The sequence below is a fragment of the Vitis vinifera genome, chromosome 18 (assembly GCF_030704535.1).
Source record: "Vitis vinifera cultivar Pinot Noir 40024 chromosome 18, ASM3070453v1".
Lineage (NCBI taxonomy): Eukaryota > Viridiplantae > Streptophyta > Magnoliopsida > Vitales > Vitaceae > Vitis > Vitis vinifera.
Genome location: NC_081822.1, coordinates 24,142,195 through 24,162,488, shown reverse-complemented (window position 1 = coordinate 24,162,488; position 20,294 = coordinate 24,142,195). Strand labels below are relative to the sequence as shown.

General features: G+C 33.8%; 2 protein-coding genes and 1 pseudogene across 2 annotated transcripts; all 3 read left to right on the top strand.

Annotated features, from left to right (window-relative positions):
* Positions 1-3,231: 3,231 nt before the first annotated feature.
* LOC104882691 (uncharacterized) lies at positions 3,232-4,050 on the top strand. Its single transcript, XM_010666878.3, has one exon. The coding sequence runs from the start codon at positions 3,323-3,325 to the stop codon at positions 4,034-4,036; it is 714 nt and encodes a 237-aa protein (XP_010665180.1). The 5' UTR covers positions 3,232-3,322; the 3' UTR covers positions 4,037-4,050.
* LOC109121621 (uncharacterized) lies at positions 4,040-4,756 on the top strand (annotated as a pseudogene).
* A 5,635-nt stretch (positions 4,757-10,391) lies between these two features.
* On the top strand, positions 10,392-14,508 carry LOC100262400 (beta-amyrin 28-monooxygenase). Its single transcript, XM_002265988.5, has 3 exons — positions 10,392-11,564; positions 13,625-13,812; positions 13,925-14,508. The coding sequence occupies exons 1-3, from the start codon at positions 10,505-10,507 to the stop codon at positions 14,222-14,224; spliced, it is 1,548 nt and encodes a 515-aa protein (XP_002266024.2). The 5' UTR covers positions 10,392-10,504; the 3' UTR covers positions 14,225-14,508.
* Positions 14,509-20,294: the final 5,786 nt, after the last annotated feature.

The following is a 20,294-nucleotide window of genomic DNA, read 5'->3' as shown; positions in this document are numbered from 1 at the left end:
TAATTGATCAATTTCTTTGTTTAATTGTAAACATACTATATTTTTTATTTTATTATTAAAATAACTAATGGAAAAAAATTAAAATGGATAATCAATGAATGAAATTTAATTATTTTTATTATTTTCATATAAAAAATAGTACTAAACAAGGTTTTCAATTTTTATTTTTAAAAATAGTTTTTATTTTTTAATTAAATGTTTTTTCAAAAAGAAATATATATAAAATATAAATCATATTACCATTTTTTTACAAAGTATTTTTTAAAATAGTTTTTGAACATAATTTTTCTTTATTTATAATTTAAAATAGAAAATAATGCTTATTTTCAATTATTTATAAAAAAATAAAAACAATGAAAAATCCAAATTGTTAAAATATAATTATTATGGTTGCATGAATAGTGGTGCAATAAAGACAAAAAAAGCTTATGTGAAAGGTTATCGGGTATTTTAGTCCATCACTATTTTATATCCTTAAAATGTAATATATAGAAATTTGAAGGATATATTTGTCTTTTAACATCTTATATCATTTCCATCAATTATGGAAGTTATATGGACCAAATGTTAATTTTTGGACCCAATTTGGCCCTAAACACAATTCTCCCTAACTTTTTTCATAGTGTTTTTAATATTATTAATATATTAATTAAATATTAAAAAATTATACGTATATCATCATTTATTTTATATCATTTAATATAACTGAATTAAATGTATCATATTTTTAATATTAAATATATTTTAAAATTAAACATATTATAATCAAATATCATAATATTATTATTGGATAATATTTGATGTAATTTAATAATGAATGTACACTTATAAAATTTATATATTTTTTATCGATGCATACAATATTATTATCAAATATGATAAATTAAATTATATATATATATATCAAATTATTCAACAAAACAACTTTAAAATGTTAATTATCCTCTAATTACATTTTTATGAGATTTTTCTTACATTTCCATGAGTTTTGATGAATTTTAGGTTTTTTGAAATTTTTTCCAAACTATGCATCGACATATCTCCGATATAACCATAAAATTGAAGTACCGATATCTCCGTGTGTAGACCCTCTATTTTGTCATCTTGGTACATGATGCTCAAGTCAACCATCATTCATCCTCTATTACTTGTTTGTGATCTTAGGGTCCTAGTTTGAGTTATTTTTGAGTCCTCACTAGTGGCCCATAGTGATTTTTTCGGTCACTACCTTTGGATTTTCTTTAGAGATACATTGGGGGACTTTTTGGAGATCCTTAGCGTGATGATTAGTTATCTCTAGTTTTTTTAGCATAGGGCTTTGTTTGGCTTGACTTCGATTGATTTCTAATGCATTTAGGTTTAGGTTTGTTTTTCTATTGCATGGTTCTAGGATTTGATATTGATTTGCATGAAATTGACATTTTTTTATGTTTGATTGCATGTGGCTAATATTTTGATTTTTAGTTTCATGAATTTGAACTTTAATTTTTGGTTGACGTAAGATTATTTTATTTGTTCATTTATTTATTTTTTTATAGTTCTTTTTAATTTTGTATTGTTGGTGCATATGGTCAAAAGAATTTGGAGACTAGTCAGTTAGAGGTGGGGAGATCACATGGAGGAGAATTGGAAAGAAGAAATGCTTCAGTTTCTATCTTGGGAGAAGAGACCTTTTGGAGGGGACATTTTGGCGGGAAAAGAAAGAAATAGAGAGGTGAGTTTTGGGTTTTGCAAAGAGAAGATCATCTGGATTTTTGGAGGGGAAGATTACAACACTGACCTGAAAAAAGAAAAAAAAAAGGGGAAGAATCATCATGATCAATTCTAAGAGACCGCATCAGATCATGTTGCAGTGGAATAGGAGGCAAGTCGTGAGTAGCAAAAAGGAGGAGAAAAGCTTACCGATCTTAGGAGGAATAAAAGAAGCATGACAGAGGAATGTTTTAGGATTTTTGAGGGTTTCATTTTTGGTTAGGGAGATGATAACAATCGAGCACTTTTCTTCTGGAGTTAGGGAAGATAGAGAGGATTCTGGAGTCTTCTTTCTATTCACGATTATCATGCTCAGAAGATTTGGGGATCCTCTCATGGAAATCAGTGTTCGTCATCTTCATCTCCAGATCGACACTACATCACAGCAACCTGCAATACGTGCCAATAGTCTTTCTCTTCATCAGCGCATCACACGCATATAGTTCTGGTATCTTTGTCAATTTCATTAGCATCCCGTCTCTACGACTACAATAAGAGCACCGGTTTCATCACTTCGACGGAGTTCTCTGCACCTTCAGACCGATGTTGACATCTTCTCCATTGTCGCTTTGCATCCTCATCAGTGAATCAATGCACAGTTAGTTTGGGAAGCTTCGTAACTCCATTATCGTACCGCCCCTTCATCTCTGGACTAGCGCACGGACAGTTTAGAAGCTCTGCATCTCATTTGGTGCATCACATCTTCACTTTAAGATAAATGTGCATCTCTATCAAACCACCACTTGCCAGCTCCGGCACGATCATTATGCATTACCATCAGCTTTTCTCAGACGTAATGGAAGAGTTTCTCATCTCGTTTATGCATTAGTTCTTAAAGATCTGAGGAAGTTACAGATTTGCTGAATTTTTTATGAAAGTCTAATGGTATATTCAGTGTGGATTTAATGGAGAAGGCATGCTGAAATTCTAATGAATTTTGTGGCTGAACTGTTCAATTGAAATAAGTGAATAAAGTGGCCGTTTAATGGAGATTTTTGGTGGCTGAATTTCAATGCATTCATGTGGGTTTCGGTGGTATGTAATGAGTTGAATTTACAGTTGAATTAGAAAGTGAAATGATGCATGACAATGGCAGCCATGGATGTTGAATGAGTGAGAATGAATTGGTATCTTAAAGAGCGCTATGAGTTAGTAGATAGAAAAGTGATTCCCATGATTGAATAAATCGAGATAATGATTCATGGTAGAATGAGGCATCCGTGAGGAGAATCATGTGGCTGTCAATGGAGAATTAATATGTTGCAGCCCTGAATAATGCAATTCGATGGAGATGCAGCAGCGTATTGAAGATATAGTAGCTGCATGCTGGAGTTTCACACCAAGAACTTGAAGAGCTTGAAGATAACATCAGATTCGGAGAAGTTTTAGAGGTAATGTTAGAATTTGAGAATTTTATAGATACTTAAAGAAGTCTTTTGTATCTTTTGTTAACAGTAGGATTAATTGTGGTGTGTGTGTTCACATGGTATCAGAGCCCCAAAAAGATCTTAATAGGACCTGTGAGTGAAAAAAAAAAAAACCACCAGCAAGGCTTTCTCAAAAAACTCTCATGGCTTCCAGCAATACGTCTACTCTTTCAACCCCAGTTTTCAATGGTGAAAACTATCAAGTTTGGGCTGTTAAGATGAAAGCTTACTTGAGAGGTCTTGGTTTGTGGCAGTGGGTTGAAACTGAAAGGCAAGTACAACCTTTGGGAAACAATCCAACCCTCAATCAAATCAGGGCTCATGAAGAAGAAGAAGCTAAAGCTCCAAGAGCTTTATCTTACATCCATGCTGCTGTCTCAGAACCAATTTTCACAAGGATTATGGCTTGCGAAACACCAAAAGAGGCGTGGGACAAGCTTAAGGAGATGTATTTGGGGAGTGACAGAACTAGGCAAATGCAGATTCTGAATCTGAAGAGGCAATTTGAAGTTTTGAGGATGAAAGACAATGAGTTCATCAAAGAATATGTAGACAGGCTCATGGAAGTTGTTAACAAAATCTGGCTTCTTGGTGAGGATCTAACAGACCAAAGGGTTGTAGAGAAAGTTCTAGTGAGCTTGCCTGAAAGATTTGAGTCCAAGATCTCTTCACTTGAAGACTCAAAGGATTTAACCAAAATTTCCTTGGCTGAGCTTGTTCATGCTTTTCAAGCTCAAGAACAGAGGAGATTAATGAGACAGGAAGAAAGCAATGAAGAAGCTTTTCTTGCACTGCAAAAAAGAAAAGCTTCTCAAGGCAGAGAGAAAAAGCAATCTGGTGAGAAGAAAGATAAATAAAAGAATGAGGGCCAAGGAAGGAAAAGTGGTGGCAAGAAGAGATATCCTCCATGTCCTCACTGCAAGAAACAGAGTCATTCATAGAATTTTTGTTGGTATAGGCCAAGTGTATAATGCAGATCATGCAAGCAATTTGGTCATGTAGAGAAGGTATGCAAGAATAAAAATGATCAGCAAGGGGAGCAAGGACAACAAGCACAAATGGCTGAAAATCAGCAGCAACAAGAGCAATTGTTTATTGTTACAAGTCATGCAACGAGCAGTTGTACAGAAACTTGGCTTATTAACAGTGGTTGTACAAACCACATGACTCCTGAGTTGAGTTGTTTCAAGGAGTTGGATCAGTCATATAAGTCGAAAGTGAAGATTGGAAATGGAGATTTGGTTGATGTCAAGGGCAAGGGAGTTGTTGCTGTTGAGACTCCAACAGGTATTAAATATATCTCAGATGTGTTGTTTGTGCTTGAAATTAGTCAAAGCTTATTAAGTGTGGGTCAAATGCTAGAGAAGAATTATTCTTTGCATTTTCAAAAAATGTCCTGCACCATTGTTGATAATGTTGGTTGTAAGTTGATGACTGTAAAAATGAGAGACAAAAGCTTTCCAATTAAGTGGAAAGAGACTAATTTGCATGCCTATACCACTGTTGTTGATGAGTCTGTGTTGTGGCATAAGAGATTTGGCCATTTTCATTATGCTGCACTTAAACACTTGCATTAGAAAGGCTTAACACAAGGCCTACCCGTCATTTGTGATGAAAAAAAAGTGTGTCAAGTCTGTCAATTTGGGAAGCAAAGTAGATTGTTGTTTCCTGTAAACAAGGCCTGGAGAGCTTCAGAAAGGTTGCAATTGATCCATACTGATGTGTGTGGACCAATGAAGACACCCTCGTTGAATAGAAACATGTATTTCATCCTGTTCATAGATGATAAAACAAGGATGTGTTGGGTTTTCTTTATGAAGCAAAAATCAGAAGTGGCTGGTGTGTTTCAGAATTTCAAGGCCTTGGTAGAAAATCAAGCAAATTGCAGCATTAAGGTAATAAGATCGGATAATGGGACTGAATATACATCAGACAAGTTTGACAGGTTTTGTGTTGAAGCTGGAATTGTACATCAGTTGACTGTCACTTACTCCCCTCAACAAAATGGAGTGAGTGAGAGGAAGAATAGAACCATTATGGAGATGACAAGGTGTCTGCTATTTGAAAAGAAAATGCCCAAGTGTTTCTGGGCAGAAGCTGTTAACACAGCTATGTATTTGTTGAACAGACTTCCAACCAAAGCTGTGAAGAATGAAACTTCATTTGAGGCTTGGTATGGAGTTAAACCAGCTGTGGAGCACTTGAAAGTATTTGGGAGTTTGTGTTACACTCATGTGCCAGATGTGAAAAGAGACAAGTTGGACTACAAAGCTGAAATGGGAATCTTCCTGGGATATAGCTCAACCTCTAAGGGCTATAGAGTTTTCAATTTGAAAACAAAAAAAATAATGGTTAGCAGGGACATCAAAGTTGATGAAGCAGTAGTATGGAACTGGGAGAAAAATGAGATAGAAGTAGAAGATGTTGATCAAATTGGGGTAACCATTCCCCAAATTCCAGAAGAAACTGAAGATGAAGTTGGTGCTGATAACTTAGATGATGTTCCAGTAAGAGGAAGAAGGTTACTTGATGAAATATATGAGAGATGTGATGTAGCATTTCAAGAGCCTACATGTTATGATGAAGCTGCTAAAGAAAATGGTGGAAAGTTGCAATGGAGGAGGAGCTAAAAATGATAAAGAAAAATGGAACTTGGGAGCTGGTTGATAGACCCAAAAATCAAAAGATAATTGGAGTTAAGTGGGTTTTCAGAATCAAATATAACTCAGATGGTTCTGTAAACAAACTTAAGGCCAGATTGGTTGTAAAGGGCTATTCTCAAGAGTATGGTGTTGATTTTTCAAATACTTTTGCTCCAGTGGCTAGGCATGATACTATAAGGCTTCTGGTGGCTTTAGCAGCAAAGATGGGCTGGAAAATTCATCATCTTGATGTGAAGTCTGCCTTTCTAAATGGTGTGCTTGAAGAAGATATTTATGTTGAGCAACCAGAAGGATTTCAAGTTTCAGGTTGTGAAGATAAAGTTTACAAGCTCCACAAAGCTCTCTATGGCTTGAAACAAGCACTAAGAGCTTGGTATAGTAGAATTGATGCCTATCTGCTGCAGCAAGGATTTAAAAGAAGTGAAAGTGAAGCCACTCTATATGTGTTGAAGGTTCAAGAAGAAGTTCAGCTTATTGTCTCTTTGTATGTAGATGACCTGCTGGTTACAGGTTGTAATTCAAAAATCTTGAAGCAATTCATGGTGCAGATGGAAAGTGAGTTTGAAATGTCCAATTTGGGTGAGATGAAATATTTTTTGGGCATGGAAATTCACCAATGTGAAGCTGGAATCTTCATCTCACAACAGAAGTATGCTCTGAAGGTTTTGAAGAAGTTTCATATGGAAAGATCCAAATCTGTAGCAACTCCTTTGGTTGTGAATGAGAAATTATCAAAGAATGAAGTTAACATCAAAGCAGATGCCTCTATTTACAGAAGCCTAATAGGTAGTCTGCTCTACTTATCTGCTACAAGGCTAGATTTAATGTTCTCAGCAAGCCTACTCTCAAGGTTTATGAACTCACCTAGTAAAATTCATTTTGGGGTAGCTAAGAGAGTTCTAAGGTACATTAAAGGTACTTTTGACTATGGTTTGTGGTTTGTTAAGAAAGAAAGTAAAGAACTCCAAGGATATGCAGACAGTGACTGGGCAGGAAGTTTAGATGATTCCAAAAGCACTTCTGGTTATGCTTTCTCATTTGGTAGTGGAGTTTTTTCATGGAATTAAAAAAATCAAGAGGTTGTGGCTCAATCCTCAGCAGAAGCTGAGTATATTTCTGCAGTAGCAGCTGCAAACCAAGCTATTTGGCTAAGGAAACTGCTGACTGATCTGGGGCAAAACCAAGCAGATGCTACTGTAATTTGGTTTGACAACAAGTCAGCCATTGCTATTGCAAAAAACCCTGTGCAGCATGGAAGAACCAAACACATAAATGTGAAGTTTCATGCAATTAGAGAAGCTGAGAAGAATGGTGAAGTCAATATGGTGCATTGTTGCTCAGAAAATCAGATTGCTGACATATTAACTAAGGCACTTTCCAAAGCCAAGTTCGAAGAGCTAAGATCAAGGCTTGGAGTCTCTAAGAAAATTCTCAAGGAGGAGTGTTAGAATTTGAGAATTTTATAGATACTTAAAGAAGTCTTTTGTATCTTTTGTTAACAGTAGGATTAATTGTGGTGTGTGTGTTCACAGGTAAGCTGCCGAAAATTTTCTTTAGTTCTTGATTCTATTATTATCTTCTCCATCTTTATTATCTTCTTTATCATTATTTGAGTTTCACCTTGCACATTTGTTCAGTCACTGCTACAAAGAAGGGTGTGGTGACTGGTGAGAGAGTGAGAGTGAGGGAGTGGGGTCGAGTAAGGGTTCAGAGTAACAGAGTGTGGGGGTGAGGTGGGATGATGATGGCGATTGCCAAAATTCAAATCATTTAATTTTGTTTGGGAACACACATGTGGCTGTCCACCGCTGCATTTAATGGGCTTCCTTGTCGGACCTTCCTCTTCCCACTTCCCACTTCCCACTTCCCTTTATCCAATCTTACCCTCTCCACCACATCATTAGCAATATTCATCCTATCCTATCTACAACAACGTTAAGCAATAAAATCTATATATGAACTTTTATTTATGAAACTAAATTAATTTGATATTTCAAAATATTTGTTTGAATTATTAATTTGATTGTAAAGCTCTTGAATTTGTGTACATGGAGAGACAAATTAATCAATTATTTATGAATTATTTGTAATGTTTTTAAAATTATTTTTCAAAAATAGTTTTTGAGAACAGTTTTATAATATTTTTTAAAATAAAAATATGTTTGAAATTTTAAAATATTTTCAACTTATTTTCTATATTTCTAATTTTTAAAAATAAAATTCTTGTGTACAATCTTAATTTTAATTATTTTCATATTTGTTCCATTATTTTTAAAACAATTATAAAAAATTAAAACATACTTTCTAAAAATACCACATTTGAAGTGGACATGACAAGATCGTGCATTGAGTAACACAAACATTCGTGTAAAATACTATACGAACTATCCATGTTGAAGGAAATGCGGGACAAATGTGTTAGTGCTAACATAGGATAGATGTGTTAGCACTAACATGGAATAGATGTGGCGTTAACATGGGGTTTGCTTATACTTAGTGGAAATATTTTCGGTTATGAATTTAACTTATAAAAAAATGAACTTAAAAAGAAATGACAAGTGAAAAGTGTGTCAGTTGTATATACGAGGAAGCAAACTTGAAATGGGTAATTTTAAAATTTTTCCCTTAATCTAGACTTCTTAAATTTAACTTTTGACATATAAAATATTCATAAAAAATTCCAAAAATGAGAGTTATAATATTTTCGTCTTGCACCCATTGTACAAGTGCTCTCCTGGAGCTGAGAGAGGTTTATTTATTTTTAAATATGTTATGAATGTGATATTGCCCGGTGATTATTTTTCATTTAAAATAGACATATTGAGCTAGGTTTTTCAATTTTTATTTTATTTTATGGTTTTAGGATATCTCTAAGTTAATGAAAAAAATCAATTGTTGAATACCTTAAAAAGATGCCCTGTTCTGGATCTATTAATATCATTACGAAATTTGGTTCTAAATATGGACTAGTTAATTAATTTGATCACTTGAATGATAAACTAGACATATAGGAGATGTTTTTTTATTTATTTAAATTCTCATGATAAAATTTAACTTCTAGATATTTTTTTTAGATTTTTTTTGTAAAGTCCTCTGTTCTGGTCATTTGCCGATTTTTCTGTGATGTAATCCAGAATAAATTTAACATTAGTTAGAATAAAATTAATTAATTTGACCTATTGGATATTAATCTAGACATGTTAAAGATGCTACCTAATTTTTATTTTTATGAGATAACACTTTTTGATATTTATTTATAGTTTACTTTATGAATCAATATTATACCCTATTAATGATAATTCATTTGCTTTTAATAGTTTATTTACTTTTGAACATGCTTGTGAACCTTCCTTGATTTGAGACTTGCTATGTATATGTATATAGACTTAGTTTTTTTTATTCCTTTTTAAACTCATTATTATTATTTGTGAATTAATCTCATTTTTATGAAAGCACTTTAAAATATTGAACCATGTACGCAAACCTTTTCTTCACCATTTATTTAAATTAAAGTTTGTGGTTGAACATTATCTATTAACGTTTGCTTGTTGTGTTGAGATTGTATGACATTAAATTCAACTTGTTACGGAATATATGATTGCTTAGAATACAATGTGATGCTATTACTTGTTATTTAACTTTTATGTTTTTTGGAAGTGCTTGGAATGTAAATCAGATACGTCTTTCTTTATTAAATTGATGAATTGTGTTGATGTGTTTATTTAGTTCATAGTATCTATGAATTAATCAGTTAATCATCATAATTATCTCGACTTACTTAGTAAAGACCTACCTTTTAGGGCTTAGAGGAGTGCTACGGTTCTTCACCGTATCTTCCTAATAAGTAACCTGACTTTGGACCTAATTTGGTTTTCACATGCTTGTCTTTTCTTTCAGGAGTCACATTTAATGTTTTTCTTTCTTATTTTGTTTTCTCCTTTAAAAAATAAAACAAAAGTAAGTGGCAACTCCATTATTTAAAAAAAATTAGTTTTCACAAATAAAAAGCAAGTCTCACTATCGAGTGAGAATGCATGTGAAAATGCGGGATCACACCGTGATTACCGATATTTTCATCCTTACCCTCAAATGGACAAAAGCTTTGGGTAAAAATGGGAAAACAAACCTGAGTGTGTTTGTTCTCGGTTAGTTTATTTGTCATCATTAATGACACAGCTAGGATTTGGTTGAGGCTACAAGATATCTCAGCGCATTAGGTCTTATTAACAGCTTTGAGATTGGCCAGGGCTGTTTTAGAAACGTTAAACACGCAATACGCAGATGATACCACCTTTAATAGGCCAACTTAGCTTCTTCGACTTGTTTTTTTTTTTCTTTTTGTGATGCCATCCCCCACTTCTTTATAAAATGCCATCCCACCTAGCCCATTTCTCTTCAAACAAGGTCTCTCTTCTCTTGTTTTCTCTTGTTTGTTCTCGGTTAGTTTATTTGTCATCATTAATGACACAGCTAGGAGTTGGTTGAGGCTACAAGATATCTCAGCGCATTAGGTCTTATTAACAGCTTTGAGATTGGCCAGGGCTGTTTTAGAAACGTTAAACACGCAATACGCAGATGATACCACCTTTAATAGGCCAACTTAGCTTCTTCGACTTGTTTTTTTTTTTCTTTTTGTGATGCCATCCCCCACTTCTTTATAAAATGCCATCCCACCTAGCCCATTTCTCTTCAAACAAGGTCTCTCTTCTCTTGTTTTCTTTTGTTTCTCTACGGTTTTGGGAGAGGCTGTGGGCAATATCATCAACAATGGAGGTGTTCTTCCTCTCCCTGCTCCTCATCTGTGTGCTCTCAGTCTCCATCGGACTTCAGTTCCTCTTCTACAAGCACAGATCCCACTTCACTGGCCCCAACCTCCCCCCTGGCAGGATTGGTTGGCCTATGGTTGGTGAAAGCCTTGAATTCCTCTCCACCGGCTGGAAAGGCCACCCGGAAAAATTCATCTTCGATCGCATCTCCAAATACTCCTCTGAAGTCTTCAAGACCTCCCTCCTCGGAGAGCCTGCTGCCGTCTTTGCTGGCGCTGCGGGCAACAAGTTTTTGTTCTCCAACGAAAACAAGCTTGTTCATGCGTGGTGGCCTAGCTCCGTGGACAAGGTCTTCCCCTCCTCCACCCAAACCTCATCCAAAGAGGAGGCCAAGAAGATGAGGAAGTTGCTCCCTCGGTTCCTTAAGCCTGAAGCCTTGCAACGTTACATCGGCATCATGGATCACATTGCGCAGAGGCACTTTGCTGATAGCTGGGACAACAGAGATGAAGTCATTGTGTTTCCACTGTCCAAGAGGTTCACTTTCTGGCTAGCTTGCCGCCTCTTTATGAGCATAGAAGATCCTGACCACATCGCTAAATTTGAAAAGCCCTTCCATGTCTTGGCCTCAGGACTCATCACCGTCCCGATTGACTTGCCTGGGACACCTTTCCACCGCGCTATCAAGGCCTCCAACTTCATCAGAAAGGAGCTTAGAGCCATCATCAAGCAAAGGAAGATCGATCTGGCCGAGGGAAAAGCCTCACCAACTCAAGATATATTGTCCGACCTGCTTCTGGCCACAGATGAAGATGGACGCCACATGAACGAAATTAATATTGCTGATAAAATCCTTGGCTTGTTGATTGGTGGCCATGATACGGCCAGTTCTGCCATTACATTCATTGTTAAGTACATGGCTGAGCTGCCTCATATGTACGAGAAAGTCTACGAAGGTAAATCTCTTTTACGCATGGACCTGCAATATTTTCTCTTTATATTATTTTATTTAATGTTCTCTTTTACGCATGCAACATGCAATATTTTTCATGTATATAACAAATAATAATAACAGTAATAAAATTATTTACAAAAGTATTTTCTCCATGACTAACTTTTCCAATTAGTTTGCTTTCTATTTGTTAAGAAATAAAAAGGTGATAGTGATCGCTGTGGGAGAACAATCCTCATCGTGACACTTCAACAAATACGCTTTAAATTATTTTGCTATAAATTAAATTTTGTAGGAAAATGTCACTTTCAGCTATAAATTAAATTATTTTGCTATGACATTTTATCACGAACTCATCTTTTTACTATAAAATTATTCATGGTAAAATATTACTTATTGCTATGAAATTACTTTTTTGTTGCTAAAAATATGGAGGAAATAATTCAACTTTTTGTCTCAAAATTATTTACAGTAAAATATCACTTTTGGCCATGAATTTACATTTCGTCTTTAAAACTATGGTAAAAATAATTACCACATAGTATGTGACATTGTGCTACAAACTTTTCTCTTTTAGTATGAAATTATTTATAATAAAAAAATATATAAGGAATGACTTACAAATTTCAATTTTTTTCCACAAACTAATTTATGGTATATAATAAATTAAATATTAAATAGAACTATTAAATTAATAATATATTATATTTAATATTTCAAAATCATATTATATTTAATATTTCATAAAAATATCATACAAAATAGTTATTTATTATAAAATAGGTTTTTTTTATTAAAGCACAAAAAGTTTGATGTTAATAAAAAGTGAAAGAAAAAAACAATCATTTGATATTTTTATCTGAGTTTAACAATTATAATTTTGAATCTATAAATGAAATTTCTAAATATTTAATAAAAGTATATAATTTTAAAGCCATAATTTTATTTTAAAATTTTAATGGAAATTTTTTTACTTATTAATTAAAAATATAATGAATCAAATAAAATTATATTAAGAAAATAAAAAATTAGATTCTCAGCCTTAATAAAGACAATTTCTTTTTGGCTTTTATTTATTTTTATTTACATAACTATTATATACATATTTTTTTTTCAACGATTCCTTTACTAAGAGTCTTGGTTTCTATTATATTTTAGTTTAAATAACTATGTAATTTTTTAAATTTTTTTATTTTTTATTTATTTAATTTTCAATTTTCTTTTATTTATTTTTAAAAAAAATTCTATATTTGAATTTTTTTTTTAAGAATAATTATGCAAATAATTATTGATAATTCATAAATTTTGTTTTGAAAATTATTATTTTCTTTTTCAAGTTTTTGCAAGTTCATTGATAAGAGTATGAAAAATAATCGTAATTTGAGACAAGTATAAAGATAGAAATAACATTGAACCTAATAAGAAGTCGATTATTACGTTTTACACATCAATTGATTTATAGAAGATATGGTGAAAGTCTCTTTAAAGAGTGGTGATAAAGTAAAGGGTCATGAGTAAAATAAAAAATGAAAAATGAAAAATAAAATATTATCATAATATTTTTACCACAAACATAAATTTGTCACTAAAGATATTATATTGTCACAAAATAACATTCATTGTTAAAAGAGTCTTTTTGCCACAAAATAACATTCGTCGTTAAAAGAGACATTTTGCCACAAAACTGTCCTCATGAGAGTTTTTTTTTTTTTTGCCATGAATAGTTTATTTTTTTCACAAATATTATTCATCGCTAAAAGTTACTTTTAGAAATAAATTTTTTTATTCGTTGGTAAAACTTTTTAGTGACGGACTTGTTGTGACAATCTTGTGACGGATGTTTTTTGTGGCAAAAACATATTTGCTATGAAAATCTAACTTTTTGCCACAAAAACAATTGTTGCAAAACATCATATTTGTTGTAATGTCATCAAGTAAATTCCAATAGCCACACCCGTTGATTATTCCATTATTTAGCCTTATTTTACTTTTTGGCTATCCTAGTCACCGACCAAAAGAACATTAGTTTCTAACTTTTTTCTTTGGGTCCATGTTTGTGAATAGAGCAAATGGAAATTGCCAATTCAAAAGCACCAGGTGAATTATTGAACTGGGATGATGTTCAAAAGATGAGATATTCATGGAATGTTGCTTGTGAAGTGATGAGACTTGCACCCCCACTCCAAGGAGCTTTCCGAGAAGCAATCACTGACTTCGTGTTCAATGGTTTCTCCATTCCTAAGGGTTGGAAGGTATAATATTATATTATTCCATAACTCATATAACTTATATTTTTTATTCCAACACACTGTCATCAACCACATGCAAGTTAATTAACAGGAGTTTTTTTTTAATTATTTGTAGTTGTACTGGAGCACAAGCTCAACCCACAAAAGCCCAAAATGCTTCCCTGAACCTGAAAAATTTGACCCTACAAGATTTGAAGGAGCTGGGCCTGCTCCTTACACATTCGTTCCCTTTGGTGGTGGACCTAGGATGTGCCCTGGTAAAGAGTACGCCCGCTTGGAAATACTTGTCTTCATGCATAACGTGGTTAAAAGGTTCAAATGGGATAAATTGCTTCCTGATGAGAAGATAATAATTGACCCCATGCGCATGCCTGCTAAGGGACTTCCAGTTCGCCTCCGTCTTCACAAACCATAATTCTATTTGGTCAACAATCACCCCACTTTCCAAATTTATCTACCATAGCCTTGTACTTGGTTTTTTCTTTTATTTGTTTTTGTTGTCACTAGTTGAGTCATTCACATGTGCACCTTCAATGCTACTTTAATTGGGTTATCAAAGACATGGATGCAAAATGAATATATATGTATAAGAAAATAGTATTTAGGCAACCACTGTATCCAGATGGCTAGCTAATCATGTGATGTGTATGTATAACTACTAGACCAATTGCATTTATCTCAATCACGGATGTTGTCACACCCCTGGTTATCTCACTTAATTTTTCACGAGTGTGCGGTGCTAAGGATCCTTCCTTAGCCAATCTTCCCTTCCCAGCGTTTAGAAGAACAGAGTAGAATACAGAAATAACAAAGCAATAGGGACACACGAGGTTACGGGAATCTTTTCCCAACTTGTATTAATCACTCTTACAAGACAAAATTGCTTTTTGAACCAGAGTACAATGCACTCACCCAAGGCATATGAGAAGGAACCCTTTCCCCAAACTCTCATACTCTGTTTCAAGGCTGCAGGAGCCCTTTTTAAATGACTCAATCTGCAGTTACAAATTTGAATTCCCTAATTCAAATCTTGGAGCAAACTTTGGTGGTCATGCAATTGGCCAGAACTGTCCTGCATAACCACCCACCACCCAGATAGTGACCTGCACATGCCACCCACTTGCACCAACCATCATCCTTCAGCCAACTGTAGGTCAATGACGGCTTGACTTGGTCACTGGTTGTCTGAGCTAGCTGCCACTAGCTAGCTGCACTGCCATCTCCTCAGGTCTTGCTCGCCAAGCTGCTGGTAAGTCCCCCTAACAAGCCGACCCCTCCCCGTAAGGTGCCTCTTGTGACCGGGTGCCCATCAGCATGTCTTTGATCAAGACCCTCTAAGCCAGGCAGCGTGCACCACCCATCTGACCAAGCGTCTGGTGCATCAGTATGCCTTCCTCACACTGGTGTATGAGCCCGTGCCATGTCTAGGTGCCCATGGCGTGGGCTTGTTGCTTGCTTCCTAGCTTCCCAGCAACGAGCCATGGCATTGCGCCTATGGCTAGTCCTTCTTGGTGCACAGGGCATTGCGCCCCTGTGTTGTGCGTAGGCATCTCGGTGTGAGTCAGCTATTGGAGCCATCAGACCATGGCATTGCACCCATGGTTTCATCAACCGGCTCACCGCACAAGGCTTAGGCGCCCTCGTGCCTAAGCGGGGAGGGGGTAGGCCGCACCAAGCCCTGTGCCGTTGCGGCCACGGGGTGCACAACACACATGTCGTGGAGCCCATGTGTGCGTGCTCGAGTCGCGTCGTGTGTCTTTAGCACACCCAAGGCCGTGCCATGGTGCCCCCTTGGTGCAGTCAAGGCTTCTCTTGGTGGCTCCTCCCTTTGAGTCACTTACTCCCCCCCTTAAAGAGCAATACGAGTCGTTTTTATTGTTTCTTGAGGAGACATCAATATGTCTGAGGAGGCATAATGGAATATAATTTTAATTATAAATTAAAATTCCAAGTCAGCCTTCATTTGCACCGCTTAAGTCAGGTGCGTGCGCAATGCCCATCTAGTGCACACGCGGTGCGTGTCTAGCCCGCTTGCGGTGCGTGTCTAGCCCGCTCGCGGTGTGCGTCTGGCTCGCCCATGGTGCTCGCGCGGTGCGAGTCTGGCTCGAGCGTGGTGCACGTTTGGCTCGCCCACGATGTGCGCACAGTGCGTGTCTGGCTCACCCGCGACCTCTTCATATGGCTCTTGGAGCTTGAACCACCAAACTTCTAGGATTTCCCTGCTTTCATCCTAGGCTTTCATGGGTGCAAGGCCTACCCATGAGGCCTATTCCTCCATGGTTAAGTCAAGGGTCTAAGGGGCTAACACTTGTGGCCCTCAATTGATCTTTGAAATCAAGAAAACATCACCATCGTCTTCCAAATTGTGATCAAGGCAAAAAAAATTAGAGGGAAGATGTTATTTTGTAAAGAATATTATATTTGAGATTGTACCCCACAATATTTTAATTTTAATAAATATTTTGTTTGCATTATTTTCCTATTATTTTGCTTAAATTCTAGGACTTCATGAAATTTGTGCGTACAAATTTTTGGCACACCCGATGGGACCTTTCTGCCTCTCATTTCTTTCATTAGAAGATTGATCATTATTACGTTGATGGCATCCAAAAGAACTCAAGTTGTGCATGTCAACAAGGGCAGTGAAAAGATCATCATTGCGTAATCGACACATAACATCGCTACAACCCCCATGACTTGTAGCAAAGTGAAATCAACATCTTCAGTTTCAACAAAACAAACAAGTGAACCTATTTATTTGTTAAAACCAATAAAGACACGTGATGAGCACCAACCATTCATTACTTTGGCCTTTTCAAGGGTAATCCTCATAGCAGGGGAAAACTCCCTTCAGCACTAAAGGACTTTAGGGATAAGTCTCCTTACTCTGTTATCGATGCATTCCAGCATCGACTCACACTCCAAATCACTAAATGGAATGTCAAAGAAGGAAAACTACTTCAATTGTTTCGACTATTTTACTTCTCCCTTCTCGATGACCATGCCGATAATGGCAACAGGCACTACGTCTGTAGAGGGACAATTGGCAGAGACGACTCTCGTCATCGCCAAACTTACCACGACGGTTGAGGAAAAGGATATGCAAATAGTCTCCCTCATAAACAAGGTCGAGACACAAGTACAAAATACAAATGAGTCAATCCAAGGACTCAACCACTTTTCGAATGTTACATCTCCTCTTAACGATGCACCGCGTTCATCTAGGATAATGCAAGTTGGGAAACAAATGATAGAATCTGCCTCGGTGGCGTCATTATCTGTCCAGGAACTTTAAGACATGATAACTAACACCATTAAAGCGTAGTATGGTGGACCCTCACAGAGTACACTCATGTACTCTAAACCTTACACTAAGAGGATTGATAACCTATGTATGCCTATAGGTTATCAACCTTCAAAGTTTCAATCATTTGATGGGAAGGGAAATCCAAAACAACATGTTGCCTATTTCATTGAAACTTGTAACAATGCAAGTACAAATGGTGACTTGTTAATCCAACAATTCGTCTGCTACCTCTAAGGGAATGCTTTCAATTGGTATATAAACCTTATGCGTGAGTGTATCGATAGTTGGGACCAAATGGAACACGAATTCCTTAACCGTTTCTATAGTATCGAACGAACTATAAGCATGATGGAGCTTACTAATACTAAGCAATGGAAAAATGAGTTGGTTGTAGACTACATCAATTGTTGGTGTTCCTTAAGCTTTGACACCCCATTCTGGACAATAAAGTTGTAGCTTCAACTAAGATTAGTTTGGTTATGTTAGTAATTATAGTATAAATTCAAAACTTAATATTTGAATATTATGTGTAAGATGTAATACTTTGTTATTAGTCATTAATGATAAATGTCCTTTTATTACATGAAAACCAATTTGGAAATTGGAAATGTTGAAGCGAAGTATAAATAAATAGAAAGATGATTGTAATTTATTATGTTGAACATAGATGACATGGCGAGAGGCTTAAGTAGATAAACTCAAACAATACAATAAGAATTCCAACATTAGTTATTATAAAATATTTTCTATCATTTTCTATCTCTTGATTCTAAACATAAGTGAAATAGATAAGTTTATTACCCGAGATGAAATCGTATTTTTTTGTGGTGGGTTATCGCATGACAAAATTATTTAAATTATATGTTATTTTGTTGACAAAAGCTAATTTCATTAAATATTTACTATTTCATTGAATTGTTTTATTCAATTATTTTGTATTGGGTTTTTTAAATGTTTATATTTCTAGGGTTTCATACACAGATATCTAGTTATACATGTGCATGTTCTTATGTAAAATGTTTGATTTTCAATTATTAGTTTATAATTATTTTCGTGAAATAATCTTTAAAAATTAAATAAAAATAGAATAAAATAAAAATACTTTATCAAAAAACATATTATTTTATATTTCTAAGAACTATAGAAACTATCCTTTATTTCCTATTGTTAAAGTTGCTTCCAAACATAGCCTCACTTTCCCAAATTTCTTACACCACACAAGATTGTAAAAAGCAAAGGGAGCATGGTTTAGTTTAGTTGGTGTAGACACATGGTTTGTTGGAGGTCATGAACTTGAATATCCTCAAGTTTTGACAACTGTTAAATTTAAATTAACTTTTTAATATATATAGAAGTCAACATTGTGAAAGATAATGCTATTGTTGTAAATTTTTTATTGAATATTAAAAAAATATCATGTAGTTTGAAAATTTTAAAAGAAAAGTAGTTTAATAAAAATCTTTGTGTACATGTATAAATTATTTCAAAAAATGCACCATTTCATTATATTTTAATATTAATTTTAACACTTCTAAGAGAGACGTTATTTAAATAAATTCTTAGATTTAATTTGGAAAAAGAAAAATATAAGTTGAATGAATCAAATAAAATAGTTATAGGATGCAAGTGTATTTAAGCAAGATGGGAACACAATTCTATAGGAAAAAGTAAACAACTACTTCAATCTTTTATATATAGTAACGATAATTGTAGTAATATTTATTTATATATATATATATATATATATAAAATCAAACTCTTAAAAGTTTGTTTTATATGTTGTCCAAAATTTTAAAATTATAGATAGGCAAGAAAAAAAAAAGCATGCACGACTTGTATCCTAAAATAATTTTTTAACATTATCATATTTTTAATTTAATATAATCCACAAAACTGGTTTTATCTTAGATCAAAGTTATTATATTAAAATAGGCTTACATATCATAATAATAATAATAATAATAATAATAATAATAATAGAAGAATCAACTAGTAAAAGATAAAAGAAAAATTGATTACAAAATGCTTATTTATAATCTCTTTGAAAAGCAAAATACTTGATAAGTAAATAAAAAAATCTATTAATTTAAATTTAGTTTTTTAAGAAGATTTTATCTTGGCAGTATAGATACACTCATTTTATCCAAAGAGAAGTTAAGTATATATTTTACAATTTCTTCGCCTCAAAATTGAAGATTTTGATTTTATCGAATGATTTGATTCCAGAAAAGTTTTTGAATTTAAAATATTTTTTAATCGAATTTGGCCAATTTTATTAAGATTATATTTTGAATAATTGTTTTCATTTTCATGAAAGACAATATTATGAAAGATAATACTATCATTGTAAATTTTTTATTAAATATTAAAAAATTATCATGTAGTTTGAATTTTTTTTTTTAAAAAATCATAGTTTAATAAAAATATATGTGTACATGTATAAGTAATATTCTTAAGGTAATTTATAACTTTAAAAAAATATATTATTTAAAAACTAATCTAATGATACTAACAAATAATCAATGAATTATCCAAAATAATTAAAAAAAATGAAAAACTAACATTTTGTTTGTTAATTATCAATCAGAAGTCATGAAAGTAATACATAATAAAAGAATAGATATTATCAACAAATAAATACTTTGATATGTTTAAAATGAGCGAAAAATAATTTTTTTAACCAGAATGGGTCATCATTTTTTATCTTTGAAATATGAAAATAGAAACATAAATAAGGTAAAAACCAATATATGATAAAAAAACTTGAGAATAAGAAAATGAAAAATGATAAATATTATCAAATAAGTTCATTACCCTAGATGAAATGGCAATTTAGTATCAAATTTCATGGGAAGTTGTTTTGAAATATATATGTAAGAATTTTATGCGGCCCATGTGTAAATTATTATGTGATATTTATTTAAATATCAAATTAAATAAGGTTTAATAAATAATAAAGATAAAATCCTATTGGTCAGTTTTCAAGAAGTTAGTTTCCTAAATTAAAGGCACTTTGATGGAAAGTGCACTTCTAATTCTATAAGAAAACCGGTCCTCTCTCTACCCTATAAATATGTGTTATATTCCATCAATAATACGCATAAGAGAAAACCTAAGGGTGAAGGGGTTAAGGAAGAGAAACACAGTTTCTATTATGCCCATTGTTTGGTCTCTTCAA